Source organism: Taudactylus pleione, unplaced genomic scaffold (assembly GCF_031769625.1).
Source record: "Taudactylus pleione unplaced genomic scaffold, aTauple2 ptg000889l, whole genome shotgun sequence".
Taxonomy (NCBI): Eukaryota; Metazoa; Chordata; class Amphibia; order Anura; family Myobatrachidae; genus Taudactylus; species Taudactylus pleione.
The window spans coordinates 340,001-363,496 of NW_028285290.1; the positions used below are offsets into that span (position 1 = coordinate 340,001).

The 23,496-nt window shown below is 45.1% G+C and overlaps 1 protein-coding gene and 1 pseudogene across 3 annotated transcripts in view; one reads left to right on the forward strand and one right to left on the reverse strand.

Moving 5' to 3' along the window:
* The window catches only part of MGST3 (microsomal glutathione S-transferase 3), a 28,724-nt gene extending 19,913 nt beyond the window's left edge, over nt 1-8,811 (reverse strand). The window contains exon 1 of one of the 3 annotated variants that reach the window (XM_088459046.1): nt 8,712-8,811. In XM_088459046.1, coding sequence (XP_088315172.1) covers nt 8,712-8,773 — 62 coding nt within the window. In that variant the 5' untranslated portion in view covers nt 8,774-8,811. Of the gene's footprint in view, nt 1-8,426; nt 8,544-8,711 lie in introns of those variants that run through there. The other 2 variants (XM_088459048.1, XM_088459047.1) reach the window with 2 other exon arrangements.
* Nucleotides 3,310-3,427, forward strand: LOC148474124 (5S ribosomal RNA; annotated as a pseudogene).
* Nucleotides 8,812-23,496: the final 14,685 nt, after the last annotated feature.

The window sequence follows — 23,496 nt, forward strand, 5'->3', positions numbered from 1 at the left end:
GCTTGTCGAATAGCTGTGCGATGTTGTGCCATTCTGATTCTGGCAGTGCAAGTGGTCTTTCCGATGTAAACCAGTCCGCAAGGACACCGTATCATGTACACCACACATTTGGTAGTGCATGTTAGTGTATGTCTGATGGGGAAGCGTTTCCCTGAGTGTGGGTGTACCACATCTGGGCCGGTTTCCATGAAACTGCATGTCGTGCAACCAGTGCACCGATAGCATCCTGGTTTTTTGAATAAGAAATGTTGTTCAGGGCTGACAGGACCATAGTTGATGTCATTGTGTACCAGCCAGTCTTAAATTTTTTCCTCGTTTCTGGCCCAACATAATCCTCGAGTTTTTTAAAGACATGATGGAGTTGTCGGTATTGATTAACGGCCAAAGACGTTTGGCAGTGGTGTTGATAAATTTTCTGGCAACGTTATGTTGGTTAACAAATAACATTGTATCTGTTTTATTACTTGTTGTTTTAATCCCTTTATCTGTTACTTCATGTGCAGAAATTGCCTTGGATTTGGCTGCAGTCAGATCCTTAAGTCTGTACCCGCGTTGTACAAATTTGGTTATCATGCAGTCAATTTCTTGTTCAGCTCGAACTGGATCAGTGGTGATTCTTAGTGCACGTAAAAACTGAGAATATGGAAGACTTCTTTTGAGCGATGTGGGGTGATGGCTTTGTGCATGTAGTAAGGTGTTACTGTCGGTTGGCTTATGGTAAATGGAGGTCTGAAAATCGGTACCGGACCAATGGATATTTATATCCAAAAAATGCACATCGCTGTGACTTTGTTCATGAGTGAAAGTGATGTATTGATGCATTGTATTGATCTTAGACATAACCGAGGTGAATTCCACTTCCGTGCCGGACCACAGGACCAATATATCGTCGATGTATCGAACAAAAAAGATTAGAAATTTGTTGAAATCCGGATTGTGGAGAAAAAGTTCTTTTTCAACAAAAAACATGTAGATATTGGCAAAGGAAGGTGCCACATGGGAACCCATTGCGCAACCCTTCTTCTGGAGAAAAAATTTATTGTCGAAAAGAAAATAGTTGTTGTTCAAGGTCTGTTTCAATAGACACAGGAAAAATCTATATCGGGGCCTTTGTAATTAGAATGTGATCTCAAAAAGGCACCCATATAATCACACCCCTCCTGTTGTGGTATACTGGTGTAAAGCGAATTGACGTCTATCGTGCACAGTAATAAATCATGTGGAAGATTATTCAGACTGTGCAATTTATCAAGAAGAGTGTTCGAATCTTTCAAGAATGTGGGCTCAAGGGAAATGAGGGGTTGTAAAAAGGAATCTAAGTATTTGGACGTGTTGCTGTAAAGGCTATCCCTAGCTGAGATTATGGGACGGCCAGGTGGTGCGGAGAGTGATTTATGAATCTTGGGTAGTGTGTATAGTAATGGAACCACGGGTTTATCTGTCGTCAGAAACTCCTTAATATCTTTGTTTATGTACCCCTGTTCGTGAGCCTGTGTTAAACTATCATCTAGTTGTTTTTTGAAGGACGGGGTAGGATCTCCTTTTTACAACCCCTCATTTCCCTTGAGCCCACATTCTTGAAAGATTCGAACACTCTTCTTGATAAATTGCACAGTCTGAATAATCTTCCACATGATTTATTACTGTGCACGATAGACGTCAATTCGCTTTACACCAGTATACCACAACAGGAGGGGTGTGATTATATGGGTGCCTTTTTGAGATCACATTCTAATTACAAAGGCCCCGATATAGATTTTTCCTGTGTCTATTGAAACAGACCTTGAACAACAACTATTTTCTTTTCGACAATAAATTTTTTCTCCAGAAGAAGGGTTGCGCAATGGGTTCCCATGTGGCACCTTCCTTTGCCAATATCTACATGTTTTTTGTTGAAAAAGAACTTTTTCTCCACAATCCGGATTTCAACAAATTTCTAATCTTTTTTGTTCGATACATCGACGATATATTGGTCCTGTGGTCCGGCACGGAAGTGGAATTCACCTCGGTTATGTCTAAGATCAATACAATGCATCAATACATCACTTTCACTCATGAACAAAGTCACAGCGATGTGCATTTTTTGGATATAAATATCCATTGGTCCGGTACCGATTTTCAGACCTCCATTTACCATAAGCCAACCGACAGTAACACCTTACTACATGCACAAAGCCATCACCCCACATCGCTCAAAAGAAGTCTTCCATATTCTCCGTTTTTACGTGCACTAAGAATCACCACTGATCCAGTTCGAGCTGAACACGAAATTGACTGCATGATAACCAAATTTGTACAACGCGGGTACAGACTTAAGGATCTGACTGCAGCCAAATCCAAGGCAATTTCTGCACATGAAGTAACAGATAAAGGGATTAAAACAACAAGTAATAAAACAGATACAATGTTATTTGTTAACCAACATAACGGTGCCAGCAAATTTATCAACACCACTGCCAAACGTCTTTGGCCGTTAATCAATACCGACAACTCCATCATGTCTTTAAAAAACTCGAGGATTATGTTGGGCTACAAACGAGGGAAAAATTTAAAAGACTGGCTGGTACACAATGACATCAACTATGGTCCTGTCAGCCCTGAACAACATTTCTTATTCAAAAAACCAGGATGCTATCGGTGCACTGGTTGCACGACATGCAGTTTCATGGAAACCGGCCCAGATGTGGTACACCCACACTCAGGGAAACGCTTCCCCATCAGACATACACTAACATGCACTACCAAATGTGTGGTGTACATGATACGGTGTCCTTGCGGACTGGTTTACATCGGAAAGACCACTTGCACTGCCAGAATCAGAATGGCACAACATCGCACAGCTATTCGACAAGCATTAGAAGGAAAGGAAATAGACCAGCCAGTGGCTCGTCACTTCAAGAATTTCCGACATTCATTATCCACTCTGGTATACAAACTCATTGATCATGTCCCCATCAACAAACGAGGAGGGGATAGGGATAAAAAGCTGTTACAACTTGAAACATTTTGGATTCATAAAATGAACACCATATCACCATTTGGTCTTAATGAACAACTCTCTTTTTCCTGTTTTTTTTGAGGGTTTCCTCACATCACTGCCACATAATGCAGTTACACTTATACTCACAGGGTAGTTGTTACCCACATTCTCAGGCTTCATTATTGCTTTGTCTAATTTATATGTTTGTAATTTTCATGTTGTATTTTCAATGCCAGGTGGTATTGTTTTGTTTGGAGCTATCTGCTGATTTGCTGTTGTCTCGGTTTTAGACATATGCAGGATGATCACACTTGGATTTATCATTCTTCTGCTACAGCCATACTACACTGGATACGCCTTATACCGTCTGATCTTTGAAGCTAAGCAGTGTAGGCCAGGCTAGTACTTGAATGGGAGACCATCTAGGAATACCTGGTGCTGTAACATGAAGTTATCCTTATCTGATGTTCATCCGCTTGCATTTGCCGCCACTTTTCCTTATTCCACACAGTGGATGGACTCTTGGCAGATACATCCAGCTGGGCAGTGTTTTGATTATTTATTATTTGTAATGTGCACAGCGGAATCCCCTTTAGGATCCACCAGTCTATATTACATGGTGGACCTTTCAGAGCCTTATGACCTGCCATTTGTTTCATATCAGCTTTATATGTCACATTTTTTCCTGCTTGGCAGGGTCAGAACCATTCCATTTTAAGCCTAAAGGTTTCATTTGTTCAGTTTTGGTCATGTGGAGGTCATTCCATCCTCACAAGTTCATATATTGATTATTCACATACACATATTTGTATACATGCATTGCTTGGCTTCACACTCGTTTAAGAGTTGGATAACATGTTTGACCTGTGGGTTCTGATTTTCAATATTACCCAAGACATAGGCCACTTACCTGTTGTTATCATGTATGTTACATGGTACATGCTTGCTCATGTAGCAAGATCGATAATATGACTCTTTATTACATTGAAATTGTGTTGTTATTACCCGCATGTATCATATTGTTGTTTCTGTATTCGCATTGTTGTTTAATTTGTATGTCACCGCTTGCTTTGCCACCTCACCAGGAATCATCACACAGTATTGCTAAGTGTCTGCCTTGTCACAGCGACAGCGTGCTCGCTCCCCAGTGCGCAAGCGGGGGGGATTGTAGCACGCTTTCGTTGCAGAGCCTGTTCTGTGTATTTACATGTAGTCGTCCTGGTTACTTACCATGGTAACCACGCTGTGCGCGATTGCATCATTGCGCAAGCGCTCTGTCTCATGTTGATGACGCCAGCAGCAGCGTGGTGAGCAGGTGTACATTGTCACTATGGGATGTCACTGGGTATAAAGGTATGCACTGTATCTTTTGTTTGTAGTTCTTGATAAAAGTCGCCAGACTGAAACGTTGAACTTTGACCTTCCTGAGTCGTGAGTCTTCTTTACACAAGTCCTGTGAGTGCCGCCGTTATATATATATATACACATATATATACACACACACACACACACACACACACACACACATAGACACACAGTATATATGAGAGAAAGAGAGATGTAATTACTGCAGGGAACTGAACTCACATTCTCTTCAAATACAATTTTTTTCCCATGCTGCCTAAAACTGTGACTTTGATAAGGCGTAGGAAACTAGTGTAGGAGGGAGCTGGTCATGTTCTATAATAAAATGATCTAATTATATACACAACAATACAATTAGATTAATATGTTAGAGTGCAGATATTCATGTGCTTACTAGAGCACAGGTGAAAACCTGAGTCATCCTGCCAGATTAACCCATATCATGTAAGGAAGATTTCCTTGTATTGTTATCGAATGCATGTCTCAGAAGCACATTTATCAGAATGTTCTAGAAGATTGTGGTAATAAATTTGTTTTATGCTAACTTATCGCATGTCACCAAAATGATACAGAGCTGCCCTAGCCACAGTAATCGTGGAAGTGATAAGTTTGGCCAGAGCGGTGTTACAGAATTATACACAAACTCTGCACCAATGTGCACATGTTCAGCTGCCTATATATGTGGTAGAAAGCAGAGGGGGAGGCCAATGCTGACTATGGGCCTGATTCAGAGCCGCTCGCTATTTGCGGTTGTTCGTTCTAAAACAAGGGGTGGCTATTCAAATGAACCGTTCGCTAATTGCGGGTCTGTTCACGCCTCTAAGTCTGAACGAGCGAGCAAAACTTGCGGTTGTAATTTTGAAAAATACGCCCCCTGGCCGCTCGCATCCTACGTCATGTCCGCTATTTATTAGATTAATCAAGCACATCGAACAGCGTATGAACTGCTCGCTATTCTTGTGGCTGGTTTTTTCAACCGCTATTTTGCGAGCAGTTCGGGGAAAAAAAAAAACAAGTGACGTGGTCAATGACGCTGCTGTATTAATTATGCACTCCCTTAAAACGCCCGTTTTGACCTTTAAGCACGCCTGTGTTCTAATTCCACACCCCTGTTTTCAAGCACCTTCCCCTGTTACCACCCACATACGCCTCCTTCTGTCACTCAAAATAGCAGGCATTCGCTATATAGCGAACAAACAATTTTCGGCTGCACTGACTGGTTCGCGCATGCGTATTACAATCCGTATGCATGCGCAGATGTGCGAACATCGGTCAGAACGAACGAGCGGCCGCTTACGAGCGGCTCTGAATCAGGCCCTATATACTACATTAGTTACCATGTATCCCAAGCAGGGAGGTTGGCCAAATTGTAACGCTTCCTTGTTTCTTCCACTTACCACATTTAAATTAGAAAGCGCCTTTTACTTTTTCTCAAGTACACAATAGACCTAATATGCAAAGCCCACTTGATGTGTGCCGCGAAAATGAAATTGTTGTACACAGTAGCCCCTAAATGGAACACATGGCACCAGTGTCAACTCCAGAGGCCTGGGGCTGCAGCTTAGCCCAAAATTCAAACAGGGGAGCCACACCAACTGCAATTTCAAATGCTGCCAAATATAGGGCTCCATTTACTAACGAAAGAATACCCCTTTAGCGCTCGCTAAAGGGGTTATACCATCTTTCTGTATTTAGTAAACAGCGGTAATCTAATGCTGGCCATACACCTGCACAATTTCGAGCTGATTGCCAGATTTTCGACAAGTCATATGATGGATCTTGTGAAAATCGTGTATTATTTTAGTAAGATAAGATCCGATGCGCGCTCCTGCAGTTCCTTAAATCGGATTTTATGATCAAATGTGCAGCCCATATGTTCCAACCTATCATGTGCAGATTGTGCGTTTATTTTGTTCATGCGATCCATCGTGCAGCAATTCAAGTCATTTCAGTGACTGTTTCCCTAATGAGCGTGTGAGGCACAGGATTGATCATACGACAGATGTCAAATATTCTCTGTAAAGCGCTGCGGAATATGTGTGTGCTATATAAATAACTGGTAATAATAACACTGGAGCTCCGTCGCTGGCAGCGTTGGGCTGGAGGACCGCGCCGAGGACCTGGACTTCACTGGACCTCGCCGAAGCGGTAAGTATTACTAAATACCAGTGGAATTTTCATTTGTATCACAGTGATACTAAACGAAAATTGCCGCTGGTATTTCGTTCATTTGTAAATGGAGCCCATAGATGGCTGGGACTCACTGGTAGTTGGTATGGTTCCCCTATTTGAATTTTGGACTGCGCTGCAGCCCCACCCCTGGAGCCATCGCTGCATGGCACTCTACATTGTGCATGTCAACACTCTACTCATGGCAGACACCTCCGCAAACCATAGTTGTGTGTAGGTTTGTAAGATGATTTTGTAGAGGTGAACTACACCAAGTGTAAACATCATATTCCAACCCTGCAGCACTTTTTACAACCACTCATTGCATTAAATGATTTTTTCCCTAAATACTGCCCACTGTGGCTTCATTTATCTTTTATATTACGAGAGAAGGGGGTCATTGGGATTGGCTTGTGAAAACATCACTTGCATGTGAAAAGTAAACTCAGCAGAAATTGGATTTGGAGGTGCCCTATGAGTCTCATTAAAGGTACAGAGCTCTGCCAGCAGTAGGTGACGCAACACCAAAGCCCTCATGTGAAATGGTTCTGTGCCCTCCCACACACAGAACGCCCATAAAAAATGCACCATCTACTGACTGTGGGCCTGATTCAGAGCCGGACGCAATTTGCGGACGGTCGTTCAGGAAAGGGGGTGGCTATTCAAATGAACCGTTCGCTCTTTGCGGTCTGTTCACGCCTCTATATCTGAACGAGCTAACAAAACTTGCGGTCGTTTTTTGGATAACTACGCCCCCTGGCCGCTCGCATCCTACGTCATGTCCGCTATTTATTAGATTAATCGAGTACATCGACCAGCGTATGAACTGCTCGCTATTCTTGTGGTTGGTTTTTCCTACCACAATCTTGCGAACAGTTCTGACTATAAAATAACCCAGTGACGTGGTCAATGACGCTGCTGTATTAATTATGCACACCCATAAAACGCCCGTTTTGACCTTTAAGCACGCCTGCGTTCGGATCTCCACTCCCCGTTTACAAGCACCTTCCCCTGTTACCACCCACATACGCCTCCTCCTGTCACTCATATTAGCAGGCATTCGCTATTTAGCGAACAAACGATTTTCAGCCGCACTGACTGGTTCGCGCATGCGTATTATGATCCGTACGCATGCGCAGTTGGGCAAACATCGCTCGGAACGAACGAGCGGCCGCTTACGAGCGGCTTTGAATCAGGCCCTGTATCACATGAGGTTATACATGCGACCATACATTTCTTCACTCTGCTGTATGACATTGAATGAACTACATTCCCATAGAAGGGTGTGCACTGCACCATCAATAATATTGCTCTGTAAAATGAAATCTGATCTTTACACTGTTCTGCAAAACTATATTCACTGGCACACCTGCTCCATACTTCGCAAATAAATGTCTGCACTGTGCCCATCATAACTGTGGTGCCACACACAACAAATAGGTCATTATTATGGGCGGTGGGGAGTCCCCCCAGGCTGGTGCCATTATCTAGCAGTGTACACTGACTGTACAGCAACATGCTTTTGGCAGACGTCCATGTGCATGTGAGGAGCCCGGGCCATGTACTTTACACCACAGATAACTTTACAAATGGCCCCAACTGAGCCCTTTGAATATGTTCTTCCAGAACAGCAACAGCTTATAAAGTGCAGCCTCATGACTAGCTCCAGTACTGTTACCCTGTCTGACTCTCTGTGACCTCTATCCATATAGTAGTAGCAGGAGTCAGGACTCCTCCATGGCTCAGTCACACGCTGGGACTTTGCTCCTGGATAGGTGTGTGAAGCACAGATGACAGCACCATGGGACGGCCACTGATACTGCCCTATACACACACTCACTGTAAGTTTCCGGGAGCGAAACTACTTAGCTATAGCTACGTGACTGACCCTAGTAACGAGTGAAATACATACTGGTAACACTTGTAACTTATTTCTTATCAACTGTGAACTGAATAAAGGTGCTCCAGGCCTGCAGCATTGCGCGACTTTCCCAGCGTCACGTGTCATTCGTCTCTTCCCAGCCCAACGTCAAGGTTATGGAACAGGAAGTTGCTCGGAGAGAGAATAAATCTATCACCGTGGTAGCATATTGTAGCGCAAATAAAGGGGGGGGGAGGCGACTGTGAGACCCTCCTGTCAGGCAGCTGGGCCCCCATATACTGCACCTACAGTGTTATAAATAGAAGACTAACGTACCTGTCACTTCTTACCACTTCGCGTGCTGTGACCAGAGGACTGTGCACTGCAGGCTGGTGCATGGATTGGAAGGAGGAGCTGTATAAAGAAGGAATATTCGGGGATGGGCACCCCTCCCACCACGGCACCACCCACACACAGTCACAATCCGATTCCAAGGCATCTGCTATGAGTACAGTTGTATGTTGTTGGGTCATGGTATTAAATACATTACAATGTTTGTTTCATTAGTTTCTGGTCCTCTTAAATGGTTTGCACTAGTTTTATCTTAGCTCTACTACATAAGGACGCCCACTTTACCTTACACACTTCCGTAACGTTTAGCAAGACTGCAAAACCATCGCTTCAATCGAGTACCATCGCAGCCTCATGCACACTTGTACAAGCTCTGGGCCTGATTCAGAGCCGCTCGTAAGCGGCCGCTCGTTCGCTCCGAGCGATGTTTGCCCAACTGCGCATGCGTACGGATCGTTATACGCATGCGCGAACCAGTCAGTGCGGTCGAAATTCATGTGCTCGCAAAAGAGCGAATGCCTAATAATTTGAGTGACAGAAAGAGGCGTATGTGGGTGGTAACAGGGGAAGGTGCTTGAAAACGGGGAGTGGACATCCGAACGCAGGCGTGCTTAAAGGTCAAAACGGGCGTTTTATGGGTGTGCATAATTAAAACAGCACTGCTCGCAAAATTGTGGTAGGAAAAACCAACCCCAAGAATAGCGAGCAGTTCATACCCTGGTCGATGTACTCGATCAATCTAATAAATAGCGGACATGACATAGGATGCGAGCGGCCAGGGGGCGTATTTTTTCAAAAAACGACCGCAAGTTTGGTTCGCTCGTTCAGACCTAGAGGCGTGAACAGACCGCAAAGAGTGAACGGTTGATTTGAATAGCCATCCCTATTTTCTGGACGAGCGAGCGCTAATTGCGTCCGGCTCTGAATCAGGCCCTCTGACCTTACTCAGTTATTGCTAACTTCATCGTACGCTAGGAGTCATCAGGCTGCATAAGGCATCGCAGTGAATAATTTATGCACGCTCATGCAACGGCATTCAAGTGCACTGGCACGCCTGCGTTTCGCCGGCCACCCCCGTCACCACCCACAATCACCACTTCCTGTCATTCACTCTGCAATGGGTCTGCATAGTCACTGCGATCACAGGCCCTGATTCAGAGCCGGACGCTCTGACCAGAGCGCTCGCTCTGAATCAGGGCCCACCTCCATAATTATGGAGCGTCCTCCTGGACACTCGTATAGCTGTGGGTCACCACCCACAGCCTATACGAGCGTGCAGGTTGATGATCGCGATGGTCTTGACCATCGCCACTGCGAGCCGGAGCCTACGGTTGAGTTTCTCAACCGCAAGGCCCGGAGTGATTTTGGCTCTATCAGAGCCAAAATCACTCACACTGACATCACTAGTGATGTCAGTGGGCCGGCTTCTGACGGTAGGCGTTCCCTTGGGAACGCCCCCGTCTAGGAGGCACGCCCCAGCACGCCCACCAAAGGGGGCGTGCTGTCAATCAACATCGACAGCACGCCCCCTTTGATCAGACACAACGAGCGAAGGAAAGTCCTTCGCTCGTCGCGTCTCGCGCATGCGCACCACGGAGCTCCCTCCGTCGTGCGCATGCTCAGTGCACACCATCGACCCACTTGCGAGCGGACAGCCGCTCGCGAGTGGGTCTGAATCAGGCCCACAGTCCCGATCAAAGTGGCCCGGTTTGCGCATGCACACTGCAATGCATGCACAGAACACAAAAATCGTCCAATTGCGTGCGTAATCGCATTTGCAATCAGTAGTGAATCAGGCCCAGAGTCACTCCTTTTAAAAAAAAAATTATAATAATAATTGGATAGCAACCGAGGCAGGTCACCTAATGTGATGCTTATAATAATACTGCCGCAATGTACATTTTTGTGCGTGCCTTTTCTTTTAATTTTTTTACTGTGTTAGGTGGTTTTTTGGAATATAAAAAATATCAGACAGATGTGATTTATATGCCAAAGCATTCCTAAAGCAAGAAAACATGATTTGTTAAAATGGTTGTTGTTCTCAACCCTCAAGTATCCCCAACAGGTCATATTTTCAGTATTTCTGTCTGCGGAAGCAGGTGGGATAATTACTGCAAAATAGATAAAAGGCTGGGTACACACGATGATGTGTACCCAGCCCGACATCTTCAGTGACGCGACCCATCGGGGAAGCCGGCATCAGCAAGGGTGTACACACTTGCCGATGCAGGCAGCGACAGGTGACATCTTCTGGTTAGGCCTGCTGCAGGGTCAATGAGAGGATATAGCTAACAATGTCATGCTGCTGAATGCAGCATGGCATGTTAGATCACACCATCGTCCCCTGCATCGTGCAAGTGTGTATGCACTGCCAGATGCAGGGTCCTGCCACCCATCGGATTGGCCGGCTACACATTATTCTAGTGTGTAGCCCGGCATAAAGAAATCCACAAAACATGACCAGGTGGTGGTACTTGAGGCTGGAGTGGAGAACCCCTGTTCTAATTTATCAGAAAATACTGAGCTCATACAGAGGCATATGTATTAATAATCATTGAAGTGCCAGGATTTTTAATAGTCTGTATTGTGACTTTTTAATTTTTAACAAAACTGGGGGCCTGATTCAGACCCGCTCGCGAGCGCTCTGTCAGAGCGTCCGGCTCTGAATCAGGGCCTGGGTGTGGTAGGACTTGTCGACATTCAGAATCTATCAACAGGTCAACAGATTCTGAATGTCGACAGAAGGTTGACATGGTCATTAGGTTGACAATATGTAGATATGTATGTAGGTCGACACTGTTAAAATGTTGACACATTCAGATTGTTGACAATTAAAATGCTGACGCCATGATGTTGACATGTTTTTTTATTATTATAGCCTAACCATAAGCCTAACCCTATGCCGATGTTTATGCAGTTGAGCGATTATTAGTAAGCGATTATTAGTCAAGGTACAGTCCCAGCTGCTCCGACTACCTACGACCGCGGCCCGCCCCAGCAGGGCCTGGGGTCACACTGCCAGGCCCGAAACCCACCAGCAGCATCAATCAGCAGCAGCACCCAGCAAGGCCGCAGAGAAGAGGGACATGCAAGGAGGATCTCAGGCCAGGAACTACTAAGCACAGCAGCCAGGCAGGTAGGGAGATCTCTAGTCTGCAATGAGCTGCAAGCAACTGTAAAAACTGTGCTAGGAGGCGTCAGTATGGCAAGATACACATATCATATATATATATATATATATATATATATATATATATATATGTATAGTGTGTAATTGTGTAAATGATATAAAAATGTGTATCTTGTCCTAGGGACACCCACTGTGATAAATGCACAGCTTTTACAGTGTCACTAGGTGATTATATATATATAGGCTTGTTTCCACTACGGGAAGGATGCACTCGCCATTTGTGACAATAGGTTATTCATAGTCGAACATCACAATAAACTAGATAGAGATGTCATCATGGACTGGTCCTGGAAGCACCCCGAAGTTGTCTCTATATTGTTGAGAGTGCAGGACCTCTGGGATATATATATTAGGGGTGAGCGGGTTCGGATTTCTGAAATCCGAACCCCCCCCGAGCCCCCCCGATCCGAGGCCGATCCGAGTCAGGCTCGACTTTTCCCGCCTGACTCGGATCTGAAATCGAGGCAAAACGTCATCATCCCGCCTTCCGGGTCTCGCGGGTTTTGGAACCTATATAAGGTACTCGCGTCGGCGTAATTTTCTCACTCGGCTGTGGACAGTGAAGAGGGAGGGTGGGAGTTAGGGCTGGCTGGGCTGTGTAGTGTAGTGTTGTGCTGTGCTGCTGTTGTCCATAGGGGCTGTGTCCACTACTTCAAAGTCCATAGGGGCTGGCTGGACTGTGTTGTGCAGTCAGTTGTCCATAGGGGCTGTGTCCACTCCAAAGTCCTGTGCAGTGTCCCAGTCCTAAAGGGGTGCTGTAGTGTTGTCCAGGGGGTGCTCTGTCCGTCAGGGGTGCTCCCCCCAAGTGCAAAAAAAAATATAGATTTTTTCTGTGTTTGTGAATTGTGTGCACTGTGGTTGCACGTGCATCAACAAAGGAGCAGCGCCAAGCGTGCGCCTGTGTCCCATAAATAAAGGGCCGGCTGGATTGACCGCTAAAGGGTGCTGTAACCCCCAAAGTGCACTCCAAACAAAATAAAAAAATATATTTTTTTGTGTTTGTGAATTGTGCGCAGTAGCCGCACGTGCATCAACAAAGTAGTGCCAAGCGTGCGCCTGTGTCCCATAAATAAAGGCTGGCTGGATTGATCGCTAAAGGGTGCTGTAACCCCCAAAGGGCACTCCAAACAAAATAAAAAAAATATTTTTTTGTGTTTGTGAATTGTGTGCACAGTAGCCGCACGTGCATCAACAAAGTAGTGCCAAGCGTGCGCCTGTGTCCCATAAATAAAGGGCCGGCTGGATTGACAGCTAAAGGGTGCTGTAACCCCCAAAGGGCACTCCAAACAAAATTAAAAAAAATATTTTTTTGTGTTTGTGAATTGTGTGCGCAGTAGCCGCACGTGCATCAACAAAGTAGTGGCAAGCGTGTGCCTGTGTCCCATAAATAAAGGGCCGGCTGGATTGACTGCTAAAGGGTGCTGTAACCCCCAAAGGGCACTCCAAACAAAATAAAAAAATATATTTTTTTAGTGTTTGTGAATTGTGTGCGCAGTAGCCGCACGTGCATCAACAAAGTAGTGCCAAGCATGCGCCTGTGTCCCATAAGTAAAGGGCCGACTGGCTTGTCCGTTAAAGGGTGCTGTAACCCCCAAAGTACACTCCAAACAAAATAAAAAATTATTTTCTGTGTTTGTGAATTGTGTGCACTGTGGCTGCACGTGCATCAACAAAGGAGCAGCGCCAAGCGCGCGCCTGTGTCCCATAAGTAAAGGGCTGGCTGGCTCATTTCTTAAAGGGTGGTGTAACCCACAAAGTGCACTACTCTCCAGCAAAAATTAAAAAATATTTTCTGTGTTTGTGTGCGCCTTAGCCGCACGTATATATCAATATAACATAAATGGAGGACCAAACTTTCTCCGATAAAAATAAAATAGGGAAAGATCAAGAACCACTTCCTCCTAGTGCTGTTGCTGCTGCTGGGAGTTGTTCATCATCCCAGAGAGGAAGTAGGAACACCACTACTATTACTAAACAATTGACCCTCCAACAGTCCCTAGCGAGGAGGATGAAGTACGACAGCAGTCATCCTGAAGCAAAACGTATAACTGAGGCCTTGACTGCTATGTTGGTGTTAGACGTGCGTCCGGTATCTGCCATTAGTGCAGTGGGATTTAGACAATTGATGGAGGTAGTGTGTCCCCGGTTCCAAATCCCGTCTAGATTCCACCTGCATCCTCAAAGCAGCAGCGACAAGCGTGCGTCTGTCTGTTAAAGGGTGGTGTAACCCTCAAAGTGCGCTCCACAAACAATAAAAAAATTCTTCTTTTTTTCTGTCTTTGTGAAATGTGTGGGCTGTAGCCGCACCTGCATCCTTAAAGCAGCAGTGACAAGCGTGCGTCTGTCTGTTAAAGGGTGGTGTAACCCTCAAAGTGCGCTCCACAAACAATAAAAACATTCTTCTTCGGCGCCATTTTCTCACTCGGCTGTGGACAGTGAAAAGGGAGGGTGGGAGTTAGGGCTGGCTGGGCTGTGTAGTGTAGTGTATTGCAGTGTAGTGTTGTGCTGTGCTGTGCTGCGCTGTGCTGCTGTTGTCCATAGGGGCTGTGTCCACTACTTCAAAGTCCATAGGGGCTGGCTGGACTGTGTTGTGCAGTCAGTTGTCCATAGGGGCTGTGTCCACTCCAAAGTCCTATGCAGTGTCCCAGTCCTAAAGGGGTGCTGTAGTGTTGTCCAGGAAGTGCTCTGTCCGTCAGGGGTGCTCCCCCCAAGTGCAAAAAAACCCTATATTTTTTCTGTGTTTGTGAATTGTGTGCACTGTGGCTGCATGTGCATCAACAAAGGAGCAGCGCCAAGCGTGCGCCTGTGTCCCATAAATAAAGGGCCGGCTGGATTGACCGCTAAAGGGTGCTGTAACCCCCAAAGGGCACTCCAAACAAAATAACAAAATATATTTTTTGTGTTTGTGAATTGTGTGCGCAGTAGCCGCACGTGCATCAACAAAGTAGTGCCAAGCATGCGCCTGTGTCCCATAAATAAAGGGCCGGCTGGATTGACCGCTAAAGGGTGCTGTAACCCCCAAAGGGCACTCCAAACAAAATTAAAAAATATATTTTTTTGTGTTTGTGAATTGTGTGCGCAGTAGCTGCACGTGCATCAACAAAGTAGTGGCAAGCGTGCGCCTGTGTCCCATAAATAAAGGGCCGGCTGATTTGACCGCTAAAGGGTGCTGTAACCCCCAAAGGGCACTCCAAACAAAATAAAAAATATATTTTTTTGTGTTTGTGAATTGTGTGCGCAGTAGCCGCACATGCATCAACAAAGGGCACTCCAAACAAAATAAAAAAAGTTTTTCTGTGTTTGTGAATTGTGTGCACTGTGGCTGCACGTGCATCAACAAAGGAGCAGCGCCAAGCGTGCGCCTGTGTGCCATAAGTAAAGGGCCAGCTGGCTTGTCCGTTAAAGGGTGCTGTAACCCCCAAAGTACACTCCAAACAAAATAAAAAAATATTTTCTGTGTTTGTGAATTGTGTGCACTGTGGCTGCACGTGCATCAACAAAGGAGCAGCGCCAAGCATGCACCTGTGTCCCATAAGTAAAGGGCCGGCTGGCTCATTTCTTAAAGGGTGGTGTAACCCACAAAGTGCACTACTCTCCAGCAAAAATTAAAAAATATTTTCTGTGTTTGTGTGCGCCTTAGCCGCACGTATATATCAATATAATATTGATGGAGGACCAAACTTTCTCCGATAAAAATAAAATAGGGAAAGATCAAGAACCACTTCCTCCTAGTGCTGTTGCTGCTGCTGGGAGTTGTTCATCATCCCAGAGACGAAGTAGGAACACCACTACTATTACTAAACAATTGACCCTCCAACAGTCCCTAGCGAGGAGGATGAAGTACGACAGCAGTCATCCTGAAGCAAAACGTATAACTGAGGCCTTGACTGCTATGTTGGTGTTAGACGTGCGTCCGGTATCTGCCATTAGTGCAGTGGGATTTAGACAATTGATGGAGGTAGTGTGTCCCCGGTTCCAAATCCCGTCTAGATTCCACCTGCATCCTCAAAGCAGCAGCAACAAGCGTGCGTCTGTCTGTTAAAGAGTGGTGTAACCCTCAAAGTGCGCTCCACAAACAATAACAAAAATTCTTCTTTTTTTTCTGTCTTTGTGAAATGTGTGGGCTGTAGCCGCACCTGCATCCTTAAAGCAGCAGCGACAAGCGTGCGTCTGTCTGTTAAAGGGTGGTGTAACCCTCAAAGTGTGCTCCACAAACAATAAAAACATTCTTCTTCGGCGCCATTTTCTCACTCGGCTGTGGACAGTGAAGAGGGAGGGTGGGAGTTAGGGCTGGCTGGGCTGTGTAGTGTAGTGTATTGCAGTGTAGTGTTGTGCTGTGCTGTGCTGCGCTGTGCTGCTGTTGTCCATAGGGGCTGTGTCCACTACTTCAAAGTCCATAGGGGCTGGCTGGACTGTGTTGTGCAGTCAGTTGTCCATAGGGGCTGTGTCCACTCCAAAGTCCTGTGCAGTGTCCCAGTCCTAAAGGGGTGCTGTAGTGTTGTCCAGGAAGTGCTCTGTCCGTCAGGGGTGCTCCCCCCAAGTGCAAAAAAAACCTATATTTTTTCTGTGTTTGTGAATTGTGTGCACTGTGGCTGCATGTGCATCAACAAAGGAGCAGCGCCAAGCGTGCGCCTGTGTCCCATAAATAAAGGGCCGGCTGGATTGACCGCTAAAGGGTGCTGTAACCCCCAAAGGGCACTCCAAACAAAATAACAACATATATTTTTTTGTGTTTGTGAATTGTGTGCGCAGTAGCCGCACGTGCATCAACAAAGTAGTGCCAAGCATGCGCCTGTGTCCCATAAATAAAGGGCCGGCTGGATTGACCGCTAAAGGGTGCTGTAACCCCCAAAGGGCACTCCAAACAAAATTAAAAAATATATTTTTTTGTGTTTGTGAATTGTGTGCGCAGTAGCTGCACGTGCATCAACAAAGTAGTGGCAAGCGCGCGCCTGTGTCCCATAAATAAAGGGCCGGCTGATTTGACCGCTAAAGGGTGCTGTAACCCCCAAAGGGCACTCCAAACAAAATAAAAAATATATTTTTTTGTGTTTGTGAATTGTGTGCGCAGTAGCCGCACATGCATCAACAAAGGGCACTCCAAACAAAATAAAAATTGTTTTTCTGTGTTTGTGAATTGTATGCACTGTGGCTGCACGTGCATCAACAAAGGAGCAGCGCCAAGCGTGCGCCTGTGTGCCATAAGTAAAGGGCCAGCTGGCTTGTCCATTAAAGGGTGCTGTAACCCCCAAAGTACACTCCAAACAAAATAAAAAAATATTTTCTGTGTTTGTGAATTGTGTGCACTGTGGCTGCACGTGCATCAACAAAGGAGCAGCGCCAAGCATGCACCTGTGTCCCATAAGTAAAGGGCCGGCTGGCTCATTTCTTAAAGGGTGGTGTAACCCACAAAGTGCACTACTCTCCAGCAAAAATTAAAAAATATTTTCTGTGTTTGTGTGCGCCTTAGCCGCACGTATATATCAATATAATATTGATGAAGGACCAAACTTTCTCAGATAAAAATAAAATAGGGAAAGATCAAGAACCACTTCCTCCTAGTGCTGTTGCTGCTGCTGGGAGTTGTTCATCATCCCAGAGAGGAAGTAGGAACACCACTACTTTTACTGAACAATTGACCCTCCAACAGTCCCTAGCGAGGAGGATGAAGTACGACAGCAGTCATCCTGAAGCAAAACATATAACTGAGGCCTTGACTGCTATGTTGGTGTTAGACGTGCGTCCGGTATCCGCCATTAGTGCAGTGGGATTTAGACAATTGATGGAGGTAGTGTGTCCGCGGTTCCAAATCCTGTCTAGATTCCACCTGCATCCTCAAAGCAGCAGCGACAAGCGTGCGTCTGTCTGTTAAAGGGTGGTGACACCCTCAAAGTGTGCTACACAAACAATAAAAAAATTATTCATTTTTTTTCTGTCTTTGTGAAATGTGTGGGCTGTAGCCGCACTTGCATCCTCAAAGCAGCAGCGACAAGCATGCATCTGTCTGTTACACGGTAGTGCAACCCTCAAAGTACGCTCCACAAACAATAAAAAAATTATTCATTTTTTTTCTGTCTTTGTGAAATGTGTGGGCTGTAGCCGCACTTGCATCCTCAAAGCAGCAGCGACAAGCATGCGTCTGTCTGTTAAAGGGTGGTGTAACCCTCAAAGTGCGCTCCACAAACAATAAAAATTTCTTTTTTTTCTGTCTTTGTGAAATGTGTGGGCTGTAGCCGCACCTGCATTCTTAAAGCAGCAGCGACAAGCAAGCATCTGTCTGTTAAAGGGTGGTGTAACCCTCCAAGTGCGCTCCACAAATAATAAAAATATTCTTCTTTTCTTTTCTGTCTTTGTGAAATGTGTGGGCTGTAGCCGCACCTGCATCCTTAAAGCAGCAGCGACAAGCGTGCGTCTGTCTGTTATAGGGTGGTGACACCCTCAAAGTGTGCTACACAAACAAGAAAAATATTGTTCTTTTTTTTTCTGTCTTTGTGAAATGTGTGGGCTGTAGCCGCACCTTCATCCTTAAAGCAGCAGCGACAAGCGTGCGTCTGTCTGTTAAAGGGTGGTGACACCCTCAAAGTGTGCTACACAAACAATAAAAATATTCTTCTTTTTTCTGTCTTTTTGAATTGTGTGGGCTGTAGCCGCACTTGCATCCTCAAAGCAGCAGCGACAAGCGTGCGTCTGTCTGTTAAAGGGTGGTGACACCCTCAAAGTGTGCTACACAAACAATAAAAATATTCTTCTTTTTTCTGTCTTTGTGAATTGTGTGGGCTGTAGCCGCACTTGCATCCTCAAAGCAGCAGCGACAAGCGTGCGTCTGTCTGTTAAAGGGTGGTGTAACCCTCCAAGTGCGCTCCACAAATAATAAAAATATTCTTCTTTTCTTTTCTGTCTTTGTGAAATGTGTGGGCTGTAGCCGCACCTGCATCCTTAAAGCAGCAGCGACAAGCGTGCGTCTGTCTGTTAACTGTGGTGACACCCTCAAAGTGTGCTACACAAACAAGAAAAATATTGTTCTTTTTTTTTCTGTCTTTGTGAAATGTGTGGGCTGTAGCCGCACCTTCATCCTTAAAGCAGCAGCGACAAGCGTGCGTCTGTCTGTTAAAGGGTGGTGACACCCTCAAAGTGTGCTACACAAACAATAAAAATATTCTTCTTTTTTCTGTCTTTTTGAATTGTGTGGGCTGTAGCCGCACTTGCATCCTCAAAGCAGCAGCGACAAGCGTGCGTCTGTCTGTTAAAGGGTGGTGACACCCTCAAAGTGTGCTACACAAACAATAAAAATATTCTTCTTTTTTCTGTCTTTGTGAATTGTGTGGGCTGTAGCCGCACTTGCATCCTCAAAGCAGCAGCGACAAGTGTGCGTCTGTCTGTTAAAGGGTGGTGACACCCTCAAAGTGTGCTACACAAACAATAAAAATATTCTTCTTTTTTCTGTCTTTGTGAATTGTGTGGGCTGTAGCCGCACTTGCATCCTCAAAGCAGCAGCGACAAGCGTGCGTCTGTCTGTTAAAGGGTGGTGTAACCCTCAAAGTGCTCCAAAAAATAAAAAACAATTTTTTTAATGTGTTTGTGACTTGTGTGCGATGTAGCCGCACGTGCATCAACATAGTAGCAGCGCCAAGCGTGCGCCTGTGTCATAAGTCAAGGGCTGGTTTGGACATCTGGTCCGGACTGAAGGACGTGCCAACAATTTCTGACAAGTCTACTGTCACTGCATATGATACTGTCCTCAAAGCAGCAGCGACAAGCGTGCGTCTGTCTGTTAAAGGGTGGTGACACCCTCAAAGTGTGCTACACAAACAATAAAAATATTCTTCTTTTTTCTGTCTTTGTGAATTGTGTGGGCTGTAGCCGCACTTGCATCCTCAAAGCAGCAGCGACAAGCGTGCGTCTGTCTGTTAAAGGGTGGTGTAACCCTCAAAGTGTGCTACACAAACAATAAAAATATTCTTCTTTTTTCTGTCTTTGTGAATTGTGTGGGCTGTAGCCGCACTTGCATCCTCAAAGCAGCAGCGACAAGCGTGCGTCTGTCTGTTAAAGGGTGGTGACACCCTCAAAGTGTGCTACACAAACAATAAAAATATTCTTCTTTTTTCTGTCTTTGTGAATTGTGTGGTCTGTAGCCGCACTTGCATCCTCAAAGCAGCAGCGACAAGTGTGCGTCTGTCTGTTAAAGGGTGGTGTAACCCTCAAAGTGCTCCAAAAAATAAAAAAACTATTTTTTTGATGTTTTTTGACTTGTGTGCGGTGTAACCGCACGTGCATCAACATAGTAGCAGCGCCAAGCGTGCGCCTGTGTCATAACTCAAGGGCTGGTTTGGACATCTGGTCCGGACTGAAGACCGTGCCAACAATTTCTGACAAGTCTACTGTCACTGCATATGATACTGTCCTCAAAGCAGCAGCGACAAGCGTGTGTCTGTCTGTTAAAGGGTGGTGACACCCTCAAAGTGTGCTACACAAACAATAAAAATATTGTTCTTTTTTTTTCTGTCTTTGTGAATTGTGTGGGCTGTAGCCGCACTTGCATCCTCAAAGCAGCAGCGACAAGCGTGCGTCTGTCTGTTAAAGGGTGGTGTAACTCTCAAAGTGCTCCAAAAAATAAAAAACTATTTTTTTAATGTGTTTGTGACTTGTGTGCGATGTAGCCGCACTTGCATCCTCAATGCAGCAGCGACAAGCGTGCGTCTGTCTGTTAAAGGGTGGTGACACCCTCAAAGTGTGCTACACAAACAATAAAAATATTCTTCTTTTTTCTGTCTTTGTGAATTGTGTGGGCTGTAGCCGCACTTGCATCCTCAAAGCAGCAGCGACAAGCGTGCGTCTGTCTGTTAAAGGGTGGTGTAACCCTCAAAGTGCTCTCCACAAACAATAAAAATATTCTTCTTTTTTTTTCTGTCTTTGTGAATTGTGTGGGCTGTAGCTGCACTTGCATCCTCAAAGCAGCAGCGACAAGCGTGCGTCTGTCTGTTAAAGGGTGGTGACACCCTCAAAGTGTGCTACACAAACAATAAAAATATTCTTCTTCTTTTTTCTGTCTTTGTGAATTGTGTGGGCTGTAGCCGCACTTGCATCCTCAAAGCAGCAGCGACAAGCGTGCGTCTGTCTGTTAAAGGGTGGTGTAACCCTCAAAGTGCGCTCCACAAACAATAAAAATATTCTTCTTTTTTTTTCTGTCTTTGTGAATTGTGTGGGCTGTAGCCGCACTTGCATCCTCAAAGCAGCAGCAACAAGCGTGCGTCTGTCTGTTAAAGGATTACATCGGTGACAGCATCCAAGTAGGCATGTCAGACAGTCCGTACCTGTACTGGCAGGAAAAAGAAGCAAATTGGAGGTCCCTGTACAAACTGGCTCTATTTTACCTGAGTTGCCCCCCCTCCAGTGTGTACTCCAAAAGAGTGTTTAGTGCAGCCGGGAACCTTGTCAGCGAAAGGCGTAGGAGGTTGCTTCCACAAAATGTGGAGAAGATGATGTTCATAAAATGAATTATCAACTCTTCCAGGGAGACCAGCCTCCAGAACGTACAGAGGGACCTGTGGTTGTGGATTCCAGTGGGGACGAATTAATACTCTGTGAGGATGAGGATGTACACAACACTGAAGAGGGTGAGGAATCGGTGGATGTGGAGGAAGAGGACGACATCTTGCCTCCGTAGAGCCAGTTTGTGCAGGGACAGATTAATTGCCAGCTTGTTTTGTGGGGGCCCAAACGAACCAATCATTTCAGCCACAGTCGTGTAGCAGACCCTGGCGCTGAAATGTTTGGTTTGTTAAAGTGTGCATGTCCTGTTTATACAACATAATTCCCAAGGACAATTCCATCTTGCATCTCTTTTTTTTCTTTGCATTATGTATAGTTTGGGGCCTAGTTTTTCAAACTGCCATCCTGTCTGCCACTGCAGTGCCACTCCTAGATGGACCACGTGTTTGTGCCGCCCACTCGTATCTCTTAGCATAGTCTTCCAGCTACCTCGGTGCAACCTTTTGGACATAAAAACACTATTGTGAGGTGTTCAGAATAGACTGGAAATGAGTGGAAATTAAGGTTATTGAGGTTAATAATAGCATAGGAGCAGAAAAACCCACAAATTCTGTGATTTTAGCTGTTTTTATGCTTTTTTTCCAAAAAATACAGATCCAAAACACAAAACCCAGAACCCAAAACACGGAAGGGTGGTTTTGGCAAAACCAATCCAGATCCAAAACACGAAGAAAGATCCAGATCCAAAACACAAAACACGAAAAGTGGCCGGTGCACACCCCTAATATATATATATATATATATATATATATATATATATATATATATATATATATATACAGCCAGGTCCATAAATATTGGGACATTGACAGAATTTTCATATTTTGGCCTCTATTCACCACCACAATGGCTTTGAAATGAAACAAACAAGATGTGCTTTAACTGCAGACTTTCAGTTTTAATTTGAGGGTAATTACATCCAAATCAGGTGAACGGTGTAGGAATTACAACGGTTTCTATATGTGCCTCCCACTTTTTAAGAGGCCAAAAGTAATGGGACTATCAGATCAAAAGCTATTTCATGGACAGGTGCGGGCTATTCCCTCGTTATTTCATTATCAATTAAGCCGGTAAAATGTCTGGAGTTGATTCTAGGTGTGACATTTGCATTTGGAATCAGTTGCTGTCGACTCTCAATATGAGATCCAAAGAGCTGTCACTATCAGTGAAGCAAGCCATCATTAGGCTGAAAAATCATAACAAACCCATTAGAGAGATAGTAAAAACATTAGGTGTGACCAAATCAACTGTTTGGAACATTCTTAAAAAGAAAGAAAGCACCGGAGAGCTCAGCAACACCAAAAGACCCGGACGACCACGGAAAACAACTGTGGTGGATGACAGAAGAATTATTTCCCTGGTGAAGAAAAACCCCTTCACAACAGTTGGCCAAATCAAGAACACTCTCCAGGAGGTAGGTGTATATGTGTCAAAGTCAACAATCAAGAGAAGACTTCACAAGACTGAATATAGAGGGTTCACCACAAGATGTAAACCATTGGTGAGCCACAGAAACAGGAAGACCAGATTAGAGTTTGCCAAACAACAACTAAAAAAGCCATTACAGTTCTGGAACAACATCCTATGGACAGATGGGACAAAGATCAACTTGTACCAGAGTGATGGGAAGAGAAGAGTATGGAGAAGGAAAGGAACTGCTCATGATCCAAAACATACCAGCTCATCAGTGAAGCATGGTGGTGGTAGTGTCATGGCGTGGGCATGTATGGCTGCCAATGGAACTGGTCCCCTTGTATTTATTGATGATGTGACTGCTGACAAAAGCAGCAGAATGAATTCTGAAGTGTTTCGGGCAATATTATATGCTCATATTCAGTCAAATGCTTCAGAACTCATTGGACGGCGCTTTACAGTGCAGATGGACAATGACCCGAAGCATACTGCAAAAGCAACCAAAGAGTTTTTTAAGGCTAAAAAGTGGAATGTTATGCAATGGCCAAGTCAATCCCCTGACCTGAATCCAATTGAGCATGCATTTCACTTGATGAAGACAAAACTGAAGGGAAAATG